At 44.3% G+C, this 21542-nt stretch overlaps 1 protein-coding gene across 1 annotated transcript in view; it reads left to right on the top strand.

Moving 5' to 3' along the window:
- Positions 1 to 21542, top strand: part of adamtsl3 (ADAMTS-like 3) — a 190147-nt gene that overhangs the window by 106415 nt on the left and 62190 nt on the right. The window contains exons 5-7 of the mRNA XM_070906035.1: positions 7068 to 7113; positions 10821 to 11057; positions 21245 to 21371. Of these exons, the coding sequence (XP_070762136.1) occupies positions 7068 to 7113; positions 10821 to 11057; positions 21245 to 21371 (410 nt within the window). The remainder of the gene's footprint in view (positions 1 to 7067; positions 7114 to 10820; positions 11058 to 21244; positions 21372 to 21542) is intronic.

The following is a 21542-nucleotide window of genomic DNA, read 5'->3' as shown; positions in this document are numbered from 1 at the left end:
GTGTATATGAAAAAAAAAGTAACAAATATTTGCATTGAACTCTTTGTGGAATCATGCAAATATTTCAACTTGACAATAAGAGAGTTTTTTTTATTGGCCAATGTGCAGTCTGGACAGATGAGTTTTCAGTTTGCAATGGAAGATGTGTAGAATTTCTGCTGTCCTGATGTCAGTGGGGAGCTCATTCCGTCATTGTGGAGCCAGGAGAAATTTTATTGAGCAGCATCTGGCACCAGTTGTCAAAGAGGTATTGATGAGGTGGGTGAGCAATGGAAGGAGGTCAGGAGCAATAGACTGTAGAAGGTGAGGGATAGGGTAAAGAGGGCAGGCGGTTGGGCACTGGGAGTTAACCGGGATTAGTCCCTTATTGGGAGAGACAGGTGAAGGAAATTAGAATAGGAGATGAAGAGGTGGATATGACAGGTGGTGTCAGCAGGTGGGTGGGGAAATGAGGAGTGTATGTCAGCTATCTTTTTTTACAAAGTAGTTAAAAAGTCTTTCGTTTCTGGGGTTGGAAGAAGGAAGATTGAATTTTTGATTGATAGAAAGGCCTTTTAGCTGCAGATAAGGAGGCGGAGAAAGAGGACAGAAGAGATTGACAGGAGATCCTCGGACTTGGATCTCCACCATTTTCTTTCAGCTGCCTGTAGGGTGGTTCTGTCAGCATGCCGTGGAGCTGGAGGGGTTTGGGCAAGTCTGCCGAGAAGGTGAGAGGACGGGAGAGTCCAGAGAAGAGGATAAAGCAGAGAGAAGAGTGTCCACGGCAGAGTTGGGAGGGACGAGTGAAAAGGAGTCAGGCGAGGGGAGAGCTGATGGGACAGATGAGGCTCGAGAGGAGGGAGACAGGGAGCAAAGGATGTGGCAGATAGGGACAGTATGAGTAGAAGAGAGAGAGGTTTGAGTGTTTGAGAGAGCAGGGACAGAATAGGACATGAAGAGGAGTTACAGAAGGGTTAGTGGGAGGGCCGTTCTGAGCAGGCTTTCATGTGTCTTTCTCTGAGGAGAGGCTTCCATCTGGCCACTCTGCCGTGAAGCCCAAATTGGTTGGAGTGTTCCAATGGTGGCTGTCCTTCTGGAAGTTTCTCCCAACTCTATGCAGCTCCAGAGAGCTCAGCCAGAGTGTCGATTGGCTTCTGGGGGTATTGAGTGAAGAGAAAAGAATTGAAACAATTTTAGCAAGAGGTTGCAATATAAGTGTTGTGATTACTGTTTGATTGTATAAAGCGCAAATACCAGGGCTGGACTAGGACAAAAAAAATCGGGCCCTTCATTTTGACCGGTCCCCCACAATCGGTCGTGCACCACCCACCAGCACGCCATCCTTGCAGTCCCCTTAAATGTGTGTGCTGTGCTATTCCCCCAAACCACTACAAAGTCGCTACTACGCTCTTGACTGACTCCCTGGTGATCAGAGGTGGCTGTGGAGTACACATTATCCATAGTCAAGAAAACATCTTAAATCCACTGTGCAATGTTTAAATGATACAATGATTAAAGTTCAAAAAGTAAAAGTTGCATGGATTGTATGCTCACTAAGTCAAAAATGTACAGGCAAGTTACCCCAGAGGTAGTAACGTCAGTAATCCATATCATATATACATGAATGTGGTAACTATTATGATATATATATCATAATAGTTACCACATTCCTGAAAATAGACATAGCCCATCCTTTGTTGCCTGTTGTTGGAAATGAAAAACATTTTTTTTCCCCCCTGTACAAGGCTAATACATAAGCTAAGAGTAGAGCCACATATGTAATCTATTATACAGGGGTGTAGAGTTATCAGTGCTGAGAGGCTGATATTTATGGAAGAGCATGTCAGCTAAGGCCTTAACATTCTAATCCAAGTGCTCGTCCCCTGTTTTCTATTATAGATACCGACTGCAATGTAACCACAGGTCACAGGTTTGTTTCACTCAAAGCTCAGGTTAATATACTGACAATATACTTTTTTAGTTTAATTTTGATTAAAAGCCCCTGAAAACTTGTTTCAAATTGTTAAGTATTTCTGTGTGTGTATATATATATATATATATATATATATATGATATTAAAGGGGGTAATGACGTTACTCTTCAGTAAAGAAGGCCAAGATGTCCTGACTTTAGACTTGATAGCATCGCCCAGTTTGGAATCCAGGCTTTCTGTGAAAAATATTCAGCCTAAAATGAGATTATTAAATTTGGACACCTTCCTCCCAGAGTGTGGGAGACACTACAAGCCATTATAGGACTGTTTTCAGTTGTACACCTTTTGATGAGTAAACTTGTATAAAAACGCCTCCTTGAATATTCATGACCATGACTGATGGTACAAAACAAATTCAGGTGCTGTTTGTACCTGTTCAGAGTGCCCTATTAGGCAGCACTTCACCTCCGCTAACCAATGTCCTTTCTTTCGGTTCTTTTGTAATATCATTGTTTTGTGAAAATGACCTTTTGTTTTCTGGATATAAGATATCTGTCTCGTTATTATATATATAAGAAAACAACTTTGCTATCATGGGATAACTTAATAATAATAATAATAATCATCAACTTAGGTTTTTTTGTGTACTTTCCCCCCGGGGATCGATAAAGTATTTCTTAGGTTTTTAGGGCTTAAGGTTTTAGAAAATGACCGCAACCTTGGCCACTCTAGGCTTCCATAGCCGATATTCATTGTTAATTAATTAATTAACTCATTAAAGAACTCATCTGATCATAGCACGATGCAGTCGCGTGAGTGAAAGTTGTCACTAAACGACATCTCCCTCACTTTTCTGACCTGGATTGTCCTTAATAAAGGCCTCCCTGCTGTGCTCTGTGAGAATATGTCAATCAGCCTGACCCGTGCGTCCCTCCGGACAGTTTGAAGTCTGATGATGTTCCGTGTCCTCAGACATCTGACGACCAGCAGTGGTTGGTTGAGACAGGCCTGAGCGTTGGCCTTGATCACTGTAAGCCCTCTGATCACAGCTCCAAGTGTCTGGAAGCGGTCGGTGGGGGGGGGGGGTCTTGATTTTGTTCAGACGTCCTCCGCGCCGAGCTATCAACGCTACAGTCATTACAGAAATGTCTCCCAACAAGCCAGCTCACCGGCAAGACCACTATGCGTGCGCATGTGTATGTGTGTGTGTGTGTGTGTGTTCGACAGGGCATGTACTAGTAAGAGCTGGAAAGTGTGAGGACCTAAGCAAAGTAGTGTGTGTACATAGTACATACTTTATTTGTGTGTGTGTGTGTGTGTGTGTGTGTGTCCTTCTCTGGGCCACAGCAGGCAGTAGCATCTGGCTAGAGTGAGAACATCCAGCTCACTTCAGCTTCAGCTTAACTTCATTCAACTCTTACACACACACACACACACACACACACACACACGCTGTCTGGGTCCAGTGTTTCTTTTGGAGTGGAGCTTGTTGTTGCCCATTGCTTTGCCTCCCCTGGTGCCAGACTGTGTCTTTCTCCCCTTTAAAGGTCCATCAACTCCCACAGCGTTTTCTGTCCTTATACAGCAACACTCGACAGGCAGAGGGAATATCCGTCTGTGGCTAAAATAATTGGCCGAGAACGTAGATTTTTTTACAGGTAAACCGTTGCCAGCTGAGTCCCAACAGGTGATCGATCTCATTCAGCAGTCAGCATTTGGTATGACTACACTACAAAAGTGTGTCGTTACTGTAGATTCTACTCTGCTGCTTTGATTGCTTTTTTGATGTGATAATTAACATGACAACCACTTTCTGTCAAAAATCACACCCCCTTCTTCTCTTGAGTCGTCAGTCAGACTGATGTTTGTTTAGAATCTGTTTGGAATTCATGAGTAGAAGAACACAGAAGTACACACAAAAAAAAAGAATAAATAAATACTCCTCATAACCTCACGTCAAAATAACCCAGATGATTGTTGTCTGCACATCCGCGTTTTTTCAGTGCAAATAGGTGCTGCTTACAGCAAATTCAGCATGACTTTCCGTAATGCAGGTAACCAAAATGTCGGCCTAGCCCCACGCTGACTCACCGTGAACAACGTGTGTTGTGCAATGCTGGCTCACCGCGACGGCTTATCGGGAACGGAGCCATCGTTAATGTTATTAGTAACAGTTTAACACAACTGTTTCAACGAAGCTCTGCTCTGAGTCTTTAACCAGCAGCGGAGATCATTAACGGGTTAACATTTGAACTCGGTAGCTGTTTTGATGTCATCAATAGCACTTTTAGGTTTTTTTTTTGGGGGGGGGGGGTTCGTCCAGAATGGTGCCTCATTATAGTGCTGTGCCACCAATGAGATTCGCTTCTGCCGCCCCAGTCTTCTGCTTTGAAGACTATGGCAGTCGCACCGATTGAAAGGCCTATTTCATCAGTGCCTGAACTGCGAACTGAATTACAGCCAATGTTGAATGCGTAATAGGAAAAGAACCACTTAGGCCAAGTTTTTTCTGTCAGTGTTCATCTCTGCATCTGTCTCCTGACGGGCTTCAGTATTAGCTTTTCCTCAGTCTCCTGCCAGACCCAAAAAGCCACCCGACACAAGTCGTATCATCACTTTTCATCACGCCAGCCGTACATTCTTTTGGTGAAAGATGACAGAAAGCTCTGTTATGCACTATCAAAGGCATAACTCACATGTTCAGAATGATTTTGAAATCAATCTGCCACGACGGTGAATTAATATCCTTCATATTCTTATTTCTGCAAATAAAATACAATTTTATTGCATGTGCTCTACAGGAATGTCATTTGTTTTTGGTCTTTATGGTCGTCATTACAGATTTGCTTGACAGATTCAGGATAGAGTACAGGCAGGAGGGCGATGGAGTGCGTCCAGTACTGCAACAAAAGACCTGTTACAAGTATCCTCTGTAATGTGGCTCCAAGGTTTGGTGCTCTCTGGGCATAAAAGTCAAAATAGATTTTTTTTTTAAAAACTACACCCAGTCCTAACAATAGACAATTAACTGTTAAACAACGCACAGTTTAAAGTCAAGAATGCATTTGGAACATGATGGGTGGTGTCCCGTATTGAGCTCATCTGACAAGGAGGTTGGTGGAGCGTCATGGATAAAAAATGTTGGGGAAAACTCTGGAGTGGAAAGCAGGTTGAACATCACCCAAACAGTTTGTTTCCAGCCATGGTTGAGCACTTGACTACATCTCAATGGGGGAAATCTATTCATTGGTCCATTAATATGGAGCCATGGCTCGCTGTTGTCTGTGTCTGGTTTAGCTGGGAGTGGCTGCGGTGTGGTTCTCAGCTCTCTATCTTCCCTAACTGGCAGATCAGCCCAGGCCTGCTTTACACTGGGACAAATGAGCCGCCGCCAGTTTAGCCCAGTGTTATTGTAAGCAGGCAGGAGAAATGTGCGCTTTATGGCAGTTAACACACACCGAGAGATTGGGTGTTGTTATTGTTGCTAACAAGGTGGAACAGATTTAACGGCGTGTCCATGCTGTCACAGGGAAAGGAACGTTCTGCTATGGCACATTTCACACAGGGCTCAGGTTCATTCTGAAGTTTGTGTGTCTGTGTGTGTGTGTGTGTGTGTGTGTGTGTGTGTGTGTGTGTGCATATCTGTTGGCTCAGTTTTGCTTGACATTTTGGGCTCTGCCAGCTGGAGCTCAGTGAAGTGCTGAGATGGCTGCTGGCTAGGTTATGTGTGCTGCAGGTGGAGTGCGCACGCACAGGTATTTTACTTGGTCTGAATGTGTTTGTCTATGTGTGTACTCATCCACCACGTTTACCTGCAGGTCCTATCCAGAGCAGCAATGAGTGAAGCTCCACAAAGTTCGAGGTGAAGGAGAGGGAAAGATATTAAAGACAGGCTTAAAAGATGAGAGAGGCCCGACAATACAGCACAATACTAAACACTGCCATTAAAAAAAATCACAGCAATTAGCATAATTAACATAAGAAGTATCGACATCATTTCACATGTAGGCACATGGGGTTTTCACACATTTCACATGAGAAATATAGAAAAAAGAAATATGAAACGATCATTTCACACGTCTTTGATGAGGGAAAACGTACATTTAGAAAGAAATCGTTTTCAAAGGTGACTTAAAGGGTCAGTCAGTATTTTCCGCTTACCCTAAGTGGCCTCTAGCTGCGCAGGCAGTTGGTTTGAGTTAGTTTATCAGTTGACGTTGCTGGGGGTGGAGCTGGACCCTCTGACGGAGGTGTCAAGAGAGGAGGATGCTGTCCAAGCTGCGGGGCATCTTGGACAATGCCTCACATCCTCTCCATGACGTGCTGGTCAGGCACAAGAGCACCGTCAGTGGGGGAGACTCATTCCTCCCAAATGTACAACAGAACGTCAGACTTTTTTTTACCAGTGCAGTACGTATATGTACATATATACATACACATATACATTGTAATTGTGTATATTTTCTATTGCTGTTTTTCCCTTAAATATCGTAAATGTGTATATTTTATTTTTTGAAAATATCTTTATTTGGACATACTGCTCATTCTGAATTTATGCTACTCTTCTACTCTTGAATGGGAGCAACTGGTTTTCTGCATTTCTGATTCTGATTCCAATTCTGATTTAAGGATTTCAACTGCTGGGACCCCCCCCCCCCCCAAACACAGAGAGATGAATGGGATTTTGTTTGTGGCACTTAAAGCATCACAGAATTACATTTTTTTAAAAAGTCTTTCTTAACACAGTGTGCTGTTACCCCACACACACCTCACTGTCAACAGTTAAAATGTGTGGATTAGAATAATGTTTTGTTATTGTTGTTGTTGTTGTTTTTTACATGGTGAGCTAATAATGAGCAGGAATTATCGTTGACGTTGTCTTCTTGTTGTTAGTGCTTTAACAAAATCCCTGCGACTGTGGAAGGAAAAATAATACTACCGCCGGAAAGGATTCTTATCTATTAAATAAAAATCATCTCAGTCGGGTGAAAAGCAACTATAGATGAGGAAGATGTTTTTCATCAGTGGCATTAACCCTTTTTAGAGCTTTTAATTACTTTTTGTAGGTAGTCTTGTGTTTTCACACAGCTCATGTGTTAACCTGTCACTTGTTTGGTTTGCAATAGGCCTGAGCTCTTTTTCCCTTGCTTTGCAGAAGCTGTGATGGCAAAAACATCCGCTACAGAACCTGCAGCAGCATGGTGAGTCTGGTCCTTATTACTCATTGTTAACATTAGTCGCTACATTTATTGCCGATTTGTACGCGCTAACTTGGAGGCGTTTCATTTTGCAGCTGCAAATTTAGAAGGGGATAATGTGTTTTGAAGTGACAAAGCCCTCTGGTGGCTGCAGGAATTGTGACGCTATTATAAGTCTGACTTCACCGTGGGAGACTGCAGTTGTGTTAAGGGCAGGTTCTCGGTCTTAAAACAATAGCCAGTTGCCCGTATGGACATTGAAACAACCTTTTCTTGCTGTAATCATTCCTCTTGTTATTACTGGCCAGGAGCTGTCCTCTAAAAAGGCAGTTACTGTGGAAGATATCCACTTGAACTCGGACAGCTAAAGCCTTCAGGTAGATCTTCTAAAGCAATCTTGCACAAGATGAGGACTGTAGATTTTGTCCCCCATCGCTTACATTAAGAGTGCATTAAGAAGGGATCTCTTAACGGCCAGTATGAGCAGGAGGAGGGCTTACAGCTAGCAATGTACATTCAATGTAAGTATGGGCGCCTGACTATTGTTTTAAGACGGACTTGACAGGCAGACAAGCTGTCCTTCAACCACCTGTTGGTCAGTTGCCAGTATATACCGGATATCAGAATTTAATTGAGACTATTACGGTCAGTGTTTCTGGTCTGAAGAACTACCGCAGATCTGCTTCATGGCGGTGGGAGGTAAAAGCTTATTTTCTCTAACTTTTCAAATGTCATCAACCGGGGTTGTGTTCTGGAGCCCCGGTTCCCTTTTGGATCTGGTTCCAGGTGGACAAAATCTAATATCATTCATTTCTAAATCTCTCCTCACCTTCTTTAAATGTCAGAAAGCATGTACAAATCATTCAGGCTTTTTTCTAGCCAGCGCTCATTGTCACCGCTGTCTATTCAAATGACAAACGTTGCTGGTAATATCAGCTGTCATCCTTAACGTTAATGTTGTAAGTAATTCATGAAATAAAACTTGAGTGTCTAGTTACTATGCTCTCTATAAGCTGGTGTCTACTGCCAGCCAAAGATCATTTGTGAGGTAAAGGAAAACGCCGCTTTGAACACTGATCTGTAAACCACGTGTGTTCTCCTCAGAGGAAAAAAAAAATCAGGATCCAATAGGGTTATGTTTTCTAATTGTTGGTTTCATGATGGCGCCTGCTATATTTCCATTATTTAGTTTAGTTAGTTTTGCAAAAAGAGTGATGACTAAATATGATTTCAGTTGCCATAAGCTCTATGGATTGCCATATGGATTGATGTTGCTGTTGTGTTTGTTAAAATAAGTATTAGATAGCTCTACATTCCGACAGCCATCACTGAAATAGAGCGTTTGTCCCGTCTGCTGTGCAGTAAACTATAAAATAGACTTTGTGGTATCTCGTTCATTCTATTCTAAATGTTAATCTTGTATATATGTTCTGTGTGTGTAGCGTGAAGACAACATTTCATTGTGCAACCCTGTGTTGTAAAATGACAAATAAATGACCTTGATTTGGAGTGTGGATTCATTACAGACTGTTCATCACATCTAGTGGGGGAATGTTCCCCCCGGAAAAATGGAGGCCAACGCCGTCTGAACTGAACTGAGAGCTGTTTACCGGGCTCCATGTAGGCATCTGAAGGATATGTAGGCTGGCAGAGTATGAGTGGAGCCGAAATGCCACAATTCGACGTGTCCAGTGCTCAGTCAGGGTTGAAGAGGACAGAGTTATTGGCTGACAAAAGTCTGCCAGTTGTCACCCGGAGGAACAGGCGTCCCTTATTGATCCGAGACAGCCTTTCAGTCCCAAGAAGCATCCAGGTGTTAAGCTGTTGACAGCTTTTCAGCAGCACTGCCTCCTCTGCCGTGGTCAGACAGGCTGTATTCTCCTGTCTGAAACACAAAAAACGCACACGGAATCCAATATTTTATTAATTACTTAAATACGTGTTTTCATTTTCTGGCTGCGCACCAAATTCGGGGTTCCCGCGTGTCCTGGACAACCTGGAAAACGTCTTCGATCCTTATTCAGATTTCTAGTAGAACCCAGCTGATAAATGAGCCAGGCTTATGTATAGTATGACATAATCTAACAGTTTGTCGCAGATATGTCGGAATCAGCGCGTACATCAACCAATACAGGTACGGAAATGTCAAAATAAATGGACATGTAGAGTTTCCTACCGCACTCAGAGTGGTGCGTCATCCTCATTATATTGACTATATCGACTCATTATATTGATGGCAGAGGATAGCCGCAGAGAAGGACAAGAAGACGAAATGCTTTCGGCTGTCAGTGTCACAACTATGCAGCACAGACCCGTAGTACACGACCTGATCAAAAATAACCCCATTTAAAGGATCCCTCTCAAATGGTTCTGTGCACGTCATAGCGTCTTTGTTGACCGTCATCAAACCATGTAAACTGTCAAATATCAATATCAGTGTCAGCCTGAAAAATCCAGTATCGCTCTTAATATCCAGTCATGGAAAGGTCCCGGAAAATGACAAAACAGAGCAAACTCTCCCTGAAAACAATGAGCTCACCTGAAAAAAAAAAGTTTACATTGTGAAACAAAATGATGTTGTTAAATGAGATGTCACAGTCATCACCAGCTGGAAAACAGCTGGCTGCTGCTGCTGGCGAGGGGAATAAGAGCACTGAGGCTGAACCAAAGGTAAACGGGCCGTAAAGCCAAAACAATGAGCTGAAAAAGACTAAAGAGTCTGACTGCACTTTACATCACATGCGGTCATTTGATTCGTTAAAATAGCCCCATTAATGTAGGTGTTTATAACTGTTTTATAACTGCATTTTTATTGATTTCTCTTTTCTTTGGCTGGCTAGTTTGAGGGAATCGGACTACGACCCGAGGATGTGGTCCGTGGTGCACAGTGCACAGGCACATGTAAAATTCAATATTAAACTCCTGTAATGATAAAATAGAGGAGTAATGTATAAAAAAAAAAAGCCAGCCTCTCGTGCGGTCTCCCCTTCAGGCTGTGATCAGGTCCAACCCTTCTCAGCCTTGTTAGTCTTGTTAGATTGCTGGTGAGCTACTGGTCCCATGGGATGGGGAATACGGTGAGAGGCAGGCCCGCGGGATTCGGGTGAGGTTGAGGGTTAGGGTTACCCTGTCCTTTTAGCTCCGGTTTGGTCTCCACCAACTCCCGAGAAAAATATCTGGCTCTTTAGCTGCTAAATGCGCCACCACTGTTCACCAGCTAGTTGCTAATGATGCCTGTCTGTTGTGTGGGGTTTGGCGGGTAGCCTGCAGTGGTGGACGAGAGCACCGAGACCGAACCGAAACAGCAAAGTTGCTTCAGTTAAACCAAACAAAGCTGCTGGAGGGGGCAAAACCCCACTCCATTGAGCTGAGGGGAACTGCAGAGATGATGATAATTCTCTCTGGTTTCATCACTACAAGCGACACCTTTTGCAATACACGTAGCGTGATCCATCGTTGCTGTAAACATTTTGATTTGTGCTGCTTTAAAAGGCGCCCCGTGGAATTTTCTTGAAATGAAGTAACGTTTACATTCTCTCTTTTCTCTCTTGTGTGCATCCTTGAGGTCTAACAAACAACGCTGAATGCATTTCCCTCCTCATAAAACATTTGAGTGCCAATTTATAAAGTGACACCGAATTGAATTCGAATGAATTATCGTGGCGTCACACTCCAACTTCTGTCCTTGTCCCTCTTGTCCCTCTCCTCAGGACTGCCCAGCAGAGTCAGGCGATTTCCGGGCCCAGCAGTGTTCGGCCCACAATGACATCAGGTACCAGGGTGTCACCTATGAGTGGGTCCCAGCGCCTTATGACCCGTCGGCACCGTGTGCACTGCGGTGCCAGGCTAAAGGGAAGAGTCTCACCGTCGAACTGGCCCCCAAGGTGCTAGACGGGACACGGTGCAGGGCGGACGCCTTTGACATGTGCATCAGTGGAGTGTGTCAGGTGAGGGATTGTATTATTGCAGCTGCCCCTGCGCCCCTGACCATGAACAGCTTTTAGAATTTAACATCCACCTAGATGGTGGACTAATAACCAATAACCAGTTTTATTTTTATTTATTTGTTTCTATGTTTCTATCTATGCTCATTTTGTGTCCTTACTTATTGTGGGATAAACCAAGAAGTATACTTAATCACAAACCTGACCAAACATCCAGTGCCAACCCAACGTGTCGTCGGTCCATGTCCTCCGAAGCTTTTAATTTTTGAAATGACATCGCTGTTTCAAAAATAAAAACCCCTTTCTGATCTTACACAGTCGTGGGTTGAGGTTCGGTCAGGCTTAGGCACAAATATATTTCGGTTGAGTTAAGGAAAAGATTGTGGTTTGGGTTAAAACAGCCACTTAGTCAAGGTTAGAGGATTAAGGTTAAGGTTAATGATCGTGGTCATTGTTCAAAAGAAACCAGTGTTGACTGTCGGGTGGAAACAGGAAACGGAGTGCACAGCTGTCTCCGGTGTTGACGTCCCACTTTTTGTTGACCCATCCATCCATTCCGAGCTTCTCCCTCACCTGACTTCCTCCTTTTGCTCCCGACGGACAAGAGTCATAATTACTACAGCCACTATGGGGGTTTATCACTTATTGCCCCTAGCACGCAGCCATATTCCGCACTGTGAAATGCGTCAGCTTCGCTTTGCAGCCAATAATGTGGTCCCGCATGTGGTAATGGGACATGGAAACTTTGGTCCCTGCAGCGTCATAATCATGTCAGAGGCTCTATATTTAGCCGAGCTTTGTTTTGGGATGCACAGAGTGGGATTTACCGCGGATCACTCCGCTCCCAGGCTGGCGGCTTGATTAGAGGCTGTTTGTGACTGCATGACAGGAGGAGGAACAAATGTATCGCACTTGACAGACCCATTTCCAAAACAATTATTTATATACACTCTTTGGCACATAGGTGGTGCGGCAGAAGGAGGCAGGGGTAGTAGGAACCCATTATGAGCCACTGAGCGTTCCCGTCCAACTGTCAAGTGAATTTGGACGTGTTTCCATCAGCTCTGTTGAAGTGGAAAACAGGAATTGATACGTTTTGGACAGCTTGTTGTTTGTCATGTTGCTGTGAGTTTGACCGTATTTCATGCTCTATGAAGATGAAAATAACAAATCCCACTTGGGATTTTTTTTGAGTGGTCCAGCTAAAAGCTATACGTCCCTGACCTGTACACAGGGAAAACAGTCGGTCGGACACTTGTGGGAGGTTGTGGTCGACAAACATTATTTATTTTTTCTGACATTTAAAAACACTCAAAGCCACTGGCAAAGCGTTGTTTACCTGACAAATGCATTTCAATCACCAGCTACCACTGCATTTTTTTTTTTAATCATAAAAGATCGAGTGTGAAAACAATGTAACATAGACTGTGTAACACTGAACCTCGACTATTCTTGCCTTCTAACAGACAACAGCAATATCTGCACAGTGCCTGTTGTGTAGCCCCTATAATACAATATGACAACTCAATACATGCTCCACCAAACTGTTGACGAAACCATTAAAGTTCAGAGTTAATAACTTTCTCTGATAAAGAGGAAATGAATTGACTCAACATACCAAATGATATTGATGGAAACTCAGCTGCGCTGCACGATGGGCGTGTTGAAATGAAAAAAGTCAGGATAACACCAAACGTTCTCTATAACAGAAGATGGCGCATTACGAGCTGTGCCAATGGTATGAAATGGTACATAATAATAACGTTAATATTGCTATTCATTTGAGTTTTAACTTTTAATTCAGCGGCGGTTCGGCACCAGCAGCGAGAAGTCATAGCTGTGCTGCCAGATCTCGCGAGAGTGTGTTGCTGAGACAGAGACAGGTCTCGAAAAAAGTTCATTTTGTCCCGATTTGTCCGTTTGAAAAAATGCAAGTGTTCGGAAGATATGTGGCTTGTGAAAAAATGGGTCCAATATTTACTTCGGCGACTGCGGGACGAAAGAATGGGTCATAATCCGTGCTCACGTTCACTTCTCCCATTGGAGTGAATAGACGCGGGACCTGTCGCTGGTCTCCTAAAGGGGCTGGGCAGTGGCGAAACCCACATGCCACTGATACAGGAAGTTACTCTGAGTTGGGCCGTCTCCTTTCTAAACCGTCTCTGATAATACCCGAAGAGAATGAATGAACTCGATTGAACAGAAAGGAGAATGGGGACTAAACAACAGAGGGAATTCCTCAACTACAACGCGGTAGCATCTTCACCAGATCCATTAACAACATGTTCCACTTATATGCAAATCCAGCTCTCTAGATCCCTGCAATGGAAAAGGCAGATGCATTTACAATCCGAAACTGCACAACATCCTGTAATGATACCCGTAAGAGGCTTACACCTCTCCCCATCTGCAGTTGTCATCCTGAAGTATCAGGCTATGACAATGGCACAGGCATTTCTACTCGCAGGAAATGTAGTTCTCACTGCTAGGCTTTTCTGTGCTTGCTTCCGCTCGACACTGTAGATTATGTTAAAAAAAAATACATAAATAATGGCAAGTAGCTGATGGACTCCAGGAGGAATATCCAGTGTTTACATGTGGTGGGACTATAGCTATAAAGCTATAAACTAGTGTAAAAACTGATGACGGGACAGCTATGAGGCGCAAGACGGGATTAAGTCAGGGTGTGCCCGTAAGTGTCATCCAATTACATCTAAAGGAAATTGTTTTATAGCTGTTTCGAGTGAATAAAGGCCAATCGCTGCGTTTAGGTGGCCATGCTTGGTGACTTGGTGGCGGAAAGTTACAAAAATTGCACAAGCAACAGCGTCATTACATGCATAACCAAGCTATGGGTGGAAATGGTTGTTGAAAATGAGATTTGTTGTCTTTGTGCTACAACAGCCTGGGTTTTTTGAGCTGTGCCTTCTTTATCAGCGGTTATCGCTCTCCGGTCGGTCTTTTGCGGAAGGCTATTTAAAAAAAGAGAAGGCTATAGAAAAGCAGCCAACTGACGCCTTCGTCTTTTGCACGTCACAGAGCGCAGAGGTGCAAGCAGAGCTCATTCAAAATCCTTTTGACATTTGTAATAACACAAATAATTAAAAATCCGTCACCCGAACACAACCCTTAATCAAAAGTGCGCTGTGTGGTTCTCTCCATATGTTAAATAAGGATGATCATTAAAAAAAAAAAAAAAAAAAAAAATCTAATATGCTCATTCGGTCAGCTGTTTAACAAACAGCGTTTTCCACAAGCCCAGGACCATTGTGGGTAAACGCCATTGGCTCAACAGATGAGGCCAGTCCATGAGCGAGTTGAGGAGCCACCGATAGTTCAGACGTATCGGACCCTCGTCGTCATGGTAACAATAATAAACACATAGTTATGGTTGTAGTAACGGTCGCAGTTTGGTTAGGTTGTTTAGGAAAAGATCGTGGTTTGGGTTAAAATAAGTAAATAAAATGCGTAAAATAAGTATGTTAGTTGCGTAAGTTAAGTTATGCTAGTAAGTTACTTAAGTTATGATACGTACGGAAGTTAAGTCAAGTTTTTCACTATTTGACTGAGTTAAGCTCGCAGTTTCCTGCCTGCTTCCAGTCTTCTGCTAAGATAAGCTAAACGTATCCCGGACCCAAAACAAAATGACAAGGACCTCATCATCTTACTGTAGATTTGAGGGCAAACACTGGTATTTCCAAAAATATGGCAGTGTTCCTTCTGTTAATGTCACAACACTGATCTACCACTGCTCCGCCGCTAAGGCTGGAGAGTGTTTGAGCCGACTGCGCTCTGCTGAGAAGACCCACTAATGTATCAGTAAACAGCTGTGACAAGTGAGCAGATGCAGATACCACAAGAGAATAGGTGGCCTCATTGAGGCATCACAAACATGTACTGTAGAGTTCAGTTCAATGGGGGAGCAGGTTGTGAGGGCAACAGAAGAAGGAGCCTGGAACCACGCGAAGCAATGAATTTAAGTGGATATACTGTACGGCTGTTAGTGGGAAAAAAAAGAAGCTTTGAAGGCTTTGCTCCATTTGCTTGTTTGGAAATAGTGTTGCGAGAAAACGATTACTGCGTAATAACGCATTGGTTCCAGACCTCTGAATTACTGCCCACATGTGCCTGGAGCACATTGGACAACGCCGAGGTGCAAGCTGTTAAAAACTAAACGAAACTGTCGTCACAAATACAGCTTTATTTATTGGCATTCATGGATCTGAGCTTCACTCAAAATCAGCAGGGGGTGGTGCGTAGAAACAGCTGTTTTTTATGCTCGGCAGCTCTCTCTCTCTCTCTGTCTCTCTCTTGTTGAGTGTCCCTTCACTTCCCTGTCGTTTCCCTTCTGTCTGTGGATTTCACCAATGGGGGTGGGGGGGTGGGGGGTGGAACTGGGGGCAAAAGTTCTATTTACAGCCACGAACAGCAGCAGGCTAAGAAACCGGACTAAGTGACATGTTCTGTTTGTCTTATCAGTCCTCTCAGTTTCAGCACTATGGACAGCTTCATAGCTACACATGCACCCCCTAATTTGAATAACAATAAATATGTATTTACAGATTTTGATAGCGACACATAGGAGGTGCTGGATCCAATCAAACAGATGCCGGGTCCCAATCTGGGACAGTTCCACAGAAAACAAACTACAACTACAGCATCTCTGAAAAGTTGTTGGTCTATTTTCAGAGCTTTGTGCAGCTTTGTCTGTGCAGAGCAGAAGTACTGCAGTACTGTACTCACTGTGTAAAGGTCTCTGCGTGCTTAAAACGAACTAGGTGGCGCGATTTGCCCCCGACAATGTCTAAAGGTAAAAGTATTTATAACTGTTCTGAATGGCCACACTCAAAGGGGCGGAAAGCCTGCAGTCAAAAGCCCTCAGACATGGAATACATAACATTGCTGGCGTCGTCTGCTAAGCGATGTCTTTTTGCCATTCAGACACAAGTGTCTGTTATGTAAATGTTAGTTATAGCTTCATTCAGACATGACAGGACTGTTGTACATGACAAATCCCAACTTGAGTGCTTTCTGCTGCTAGCCCACGGTAGGCACAGACACTGTGTGGAAGTGGAACGATGCACTTAGGCGTTACTGGTGTCTTTCGGGTCATTGCGGATGTACATTAAGGCGTGCTGGAGAAGAACAGAAGAACAGAATTTTTTATGATGCGTTCGGGGATATTCCAGATCTGGATAAGATTTGGCGAAAGTGGAGGTGAAAACCAGAAGTGTGTGGCCACTTGGCTTGTCTCTGAGACAAACAGAGGGTCCGTATGGGCTTGGACGGGGACGGATAGCCTCTTCTGAGAGTTCTGATGCAGCGGGCAAGGAGGCCTGAAGTGAGGGGCAAACGGCGGTTTGGTGTTGAACATGGTTCGGCCTCACGGAGACCTTTGATGATCATGCTGATGTGTGAGCGGGACCGTTTTATGAAGAAGTTAATTCGGGCCGATGGAAAGGTGGTGTGACAATAAGGGTCGACGTTAGGGGATGATACGGATGGCATAGTTGAGGTGAGTGAGGACATTTTTGCATTTGACATTAACCTGCAAACCTGGGCTGTGTGTAAAACCTTGATGGAGGAAGTTAACAAACTGCCGGTCTGGCTGATTATTTAAGGCAGTAGCTGGAGCACTGATTGTAGTTGAGGCTACTGAGATACTTACACTGGCTGTGCTTGTGCCTGCGCGGGGGCGGGCTGCAGAAAACGGCGAGGCTTCGTATATTTTGAGCTGAAGTTCTGATCTGAGGTTTACTAGAAGCAAATAGACATACTTCCTGTGCCCCATGACTAAATATAATATGATATAAAAAAAAACTCACGTTCAACTCTTAGCCTAACCCTCTAAAATTCAAAAGACCAAGACTAAAATTAAATCAAAGTCAGGTGCCAAAATGAACACTGTTCTGTTTGTGCACCCAAAAGACCACCGGAGAGGGAGACCAGAGTGGTGTATGACATCATCATGACACCACATTTGACAGCTGTGAGTGAAACAAGAAGAGACTAAGAGAAGAGAATAAACCGCGGAAAACAGACAATATCAGTTGTCTGTCAACACCAGGCCAAAGCATCCACTGGGGAAGAGGTCAAAGGTCATCAACCATGAATCGGTGAACAACCGGAGAGAGCATTCACATCCGCCTCAGTACTACGAGACTTCAGTCTTGGGAAGCTGCGTGCGGTTTGCTGTTTGGCAAGGACCAAGGTAGAAAAAACAAACAAATTCACAAATGGAGCTAGAAAAAGTTACTCCCCTCCCTCTTGGTTCCACATTCGGCCCCCTCAAGTTGAAATTAGCTTGAAAGTTTGAATGACGAGCCAGAATCTGCCTTCCTTACCCAAACCAACAATCCGGCCTGACACACACAGGTACTTCACTGCAGTAATGGGAGATGGATGATGGATGTGCACTCGAACAGCAGCTGCTGCCAGCCCTGGCATGCAGGGAGGGCTCTGGGCATGGGAGTGCAGGAAGGGGTGGATGGGATTTCTGTGGTACTGGAGCAGGAAGTTTGTCAGTGACGGAATGAGGCCAGTCCCTCCTCCAGTGCATGTATATGGATTAATAATACACCACACAGCAGCATGAAATCCAGCTGTATACAAGGAGAAGAGAAAATAAATACAATTCCTCGGAGTGAAGGAGAGAGCAGCGGTGTGTAATGCTGTCTGTTTGTGTGTGTATGTGTGTGTGTCACTTTGTTTTGCCAGTCTGTCACAGTAAGTCAACATGGCAGACCTCAGCATATCTACATTAGGCTGTGTCTGTATGCGTGTGTGTGCATGAGAGCGGCAGGAAATGAAACTCATTCAATTCAATTTTCAATTTTACAAATCACAACAAAAGTCATCTCATTACAAAATAGAGCAGGTCTAGACCGACTCTTTATGATGTTATTACAGAGACCCAACAGTTCCCACCATGAGCAAGCACTTTGGAGACAGCGGCAAGGAAAAACGTCCTTTTAAGAGGCAGAAACCTCGATCAGAACCATACTCTGGGGGGAGAGAGAGAGAGGGAGATAGACAGACAGAGAGGGAGAGGGAGACAGAGAGACAGACAGGCAGAGATGTATAGCAGCACCAGTTATAGCCATAGCAACTATAATAATAATAGCAATAACAGCTTTAATAATAACAGAAGTATGGCTAATAAAAATAATTGTAGCGACGAGAGTCAAGCGGGCCCATGGCGGCGGCAGCACCCTGGCGTACCAGGACCACGATTCACAGGAACCTGCGAGACGACAAAGCACAAAGAAACTCCGGGGAAGAAATAAAGTTAGTAACATGCATTGGAGGGACATGAATGTGTAAAGATGGAGAGGGAGAGGAGGAAAGCTCAGTGCATCATGGGAAGTCTCTCCAGCAGTCTAGGCCTATAGCAGCATAACTAGGGGCTGGTCCAGGCAGGACCTGAGCCAGCCCCTAACTATAAGCATCATCAAAAAGCAAAGTTTTAAGCCTACTCTTAAAAGTAGAGAGTGTGTCTGCCCCCCTGGACCCAAACTGGGAGCCGGTTCCACAGGAGAGGAGCTTGATAGCTGAAGGCTCTGGGCTCCCGTTCTAACTATGAGTGTCATCAAGCGCAGTTCTCTAGTGGGGTACTATGAGCCAGTGCAGCGAAGTTAACACAGGAGAAATATAAGCTCTTTTCCTGGTTCCAGTCAGTACACGTGCCGCAGCATTCTGGATCAGCTGGAGAGTCCTCAGGGACTTATTGGGACAGCCTGATAATAAGGAATTGCAATAATCCAGCCTAGACGTAACAAATGCCTGGACTAGTTTTCTGCATCTGTTTGAGACAGGATCTTCCTGATTTGTGACTCATGTGAAAAGGGGTTTACTTTTAGAACAGAATTCAGTTCAGTCACATCTCTGAGCTCCTTACCCCATCTCTGAGGGTGAGCCCAGCCACCCTTCGGACGAAACAAAAATTCTGTCGCCTGTATCCGCGATCTCATTCTTTCAGTCACTACCCCAAGCTTGTGACCATAGGTGAGGGTTGGAGCGTAGATCAACTGGTAAATTGCAAGTTTTGACTTCCGGCTTCACCGCAAAGGTTCGGGTACAACACCCGCATTACTGCTGACACCGCACAAATCTGCCTGTACATCTCACGCTCCATTTCACCCTCACTAAGAACTCGAGACACTTGAACTCCTTCGCTTGAGGCAGTAGCTCCCTCCCAACCCCGAGGGAGCAATCCATCGTTTTCCAGCAGAGAACCAGCATGGCCTCAGATTTGGAGGTAGTGACTCTCACTCCGACTGGTCCACACCCAACTCCAAACCGCCCCAGTGTGTGCTGAATGGTCACGGTCTGATGAAGTCAACAGAACCACATCTTCTGCAAAAAGCACAGATGCAATTCTGAGGTCCCCCAAACCCGGACGCTCTCCTAGCTCCGGCTTCACTTTGAGATCCTGTCCATGAGGATCACAAACAGAATCGGGACAACCCTGGCGGAGGCCAACACCCACTGAAAATGTGCTTGACTTTGAGCCGAGAATATGGACACAGCTCTCACCAGATGGCTCCCAGCAACGGCCCTGATACCCCATACTCTAGCAGTACCCCCCACGAGACTTCCTGGGGGAATCAGTCATTGCTCGTCCTCAGTCTGAGGTTAATCGGTCTGGACTTCCTTATAAGCGCCCTGGAATAAACTTTCCCAGGGAGGCTTAGTTGTGTGATACCCCAATAATTTCAACACACCTTCCGAACAAATAAGGGAGGATATTGATTTTCATTTTTATTGCTACTAACATAAATTGCATAACCACGGGACGTTGCATGTCAGGACAATGTAAATCTAAGTTCATTCAGCCAACTCATGTGGAATTCATTATTCTGGAAATGTAGAATATGTCCAGCATTGATATTTGGTATCTAGGCTCTGACTAAGTCATTCCCCAACAACTCAAGTTAACTGCCTCCACTGCCTTGCAGGCTTCTCTTCATTTGTTTGACCGGATGACCAGTCAGTGCTGTCAGTTTTCCAGTGAGAACAGTCTTACTGGAGGCCATAGCTTTCCAAAACGAAACTTCATCACTGTGTTTGAGTGCGGTAACTGTGACCATTTGGGTCTGTCTGTGTCATCTTTCAGTTGGGGATGGGCTCCGGCCCCCTCGCAACCCTTGAAGAGACAAGCGGGTATAGCTAATGAGTGGATAGCATTGTCAATGGTTTGCAGGCTGTAGTGAGAAAAGAGAAACATTCCTAGCTTGCCGTGAATCAATTCAAAATCCTTACACAGGAACCCAGGAAGTCTAATTTATGTGTGCTGCTACATTTGTAACAATTGCATCTCATGGGGATTTTGGAAACAATGCCTGCACAGTAATGCTGGGACCCTACTTTGGAATACAATTTGTCATGCATTTGCATTGCTGGAGACTGCGTATAAGCATCCTGCGACCCAAAATGAAACTCTGAGATGAAACCGATTATGCATGCTTTTTCATATTTTGTTGTTCATGTTTTTTTAGTCACGTTGTCCAAGTTGAATCTTAACATAGAGCAGGCTGTGGGAGGAAGATTGCGGGGAGGACAACAGCTTGAATAGGTCACCAGTCCTCCACAAAGTACATGCAGACAAACTCATATTCATACAATTTCAAAGTGTGACTGTTTCGGCTGCAACCGCAGGTTATTTTCTTTTTTTGATTATTTCTTTCAATTAATGCCCATCACAAGTTTAAACAAGACTATAAGAGGCTGCAATGTTCATTGTGTAAAGAAAAGTTTGAGTTCAGGCTTGTTTTTTTAATTTTTATTTATCCTTTTTAAGCAATTGCGGTGAAGTAAATGTAAAAATGGTAGTGGTTATAATGCTAACATCCTCACTATTACATTAACATGCCAATGTTTAGCAGACATGTTTAAAGGTAAATTATGGTTTATTGCAGTTTGGATTTTGATCACCAAAGATGTTACAATTTATTGCTTGTGTGGCTAATATCCCCCAAAACAAATTTGGTTCACAATATTTGGCATTTTTATTTGATAAATGACTTTCAAGTAATAATCAAGTAATCACTTAATGACCTTCTATCGCTGTGAGGCTCGACTGTACGAGCGCAACACGTGATCCAGCCTTACCCTTGAGTGCACTGTTATCCGGCTCTCTTGTCGCCCCCCCCATGTCTCTTTCTGAGTGTGTATTTGTGATGTGTGCGCAGGAGGTGGGCTGTGATCGGCAGCTGGCCAGCGGTGCCAGGGAGGATAACTGCGGTGTCTGCGCTGGCGACGGCTCCACATGCCGGCTGGTGCGAGGACAGGCCCTACCCCACCTTACACCGGAACAATGTAGGTATCCGAGTGCCGCAATGATGCAAGCTGATCTGTTTTTAGAGAATACGCCCTCAGCTCAGGTCTAATATCTCTCCACGGGTTTCATAGCTGTAGACAAAACATGTTCTGTGTCTCTGCCCAGCCCTCCTCCCAGTCAGGCTTTCAGGGAGGTGCATGACAAAGCTG

The sequence above is a fragment of the Enoplosus armatus genome, chromosome 1 (genome assembly GCF_043641665.1).
Source record: "Enoplosus armatus isolate fEnoArm2 chromosome 1, fEnoArm2.hap1, whole genome shotgun sequence".
NCBI classification, from domain to species: Eukaryota; Metazoa; Chordata; class Actinopteri; order Centrarchiformes; family Enoplosidae; genus Enoplosus; species Enoplosus armatus.
This window is presented reverse-complemented; position numbering and strand designations above follow the sequence as displayed.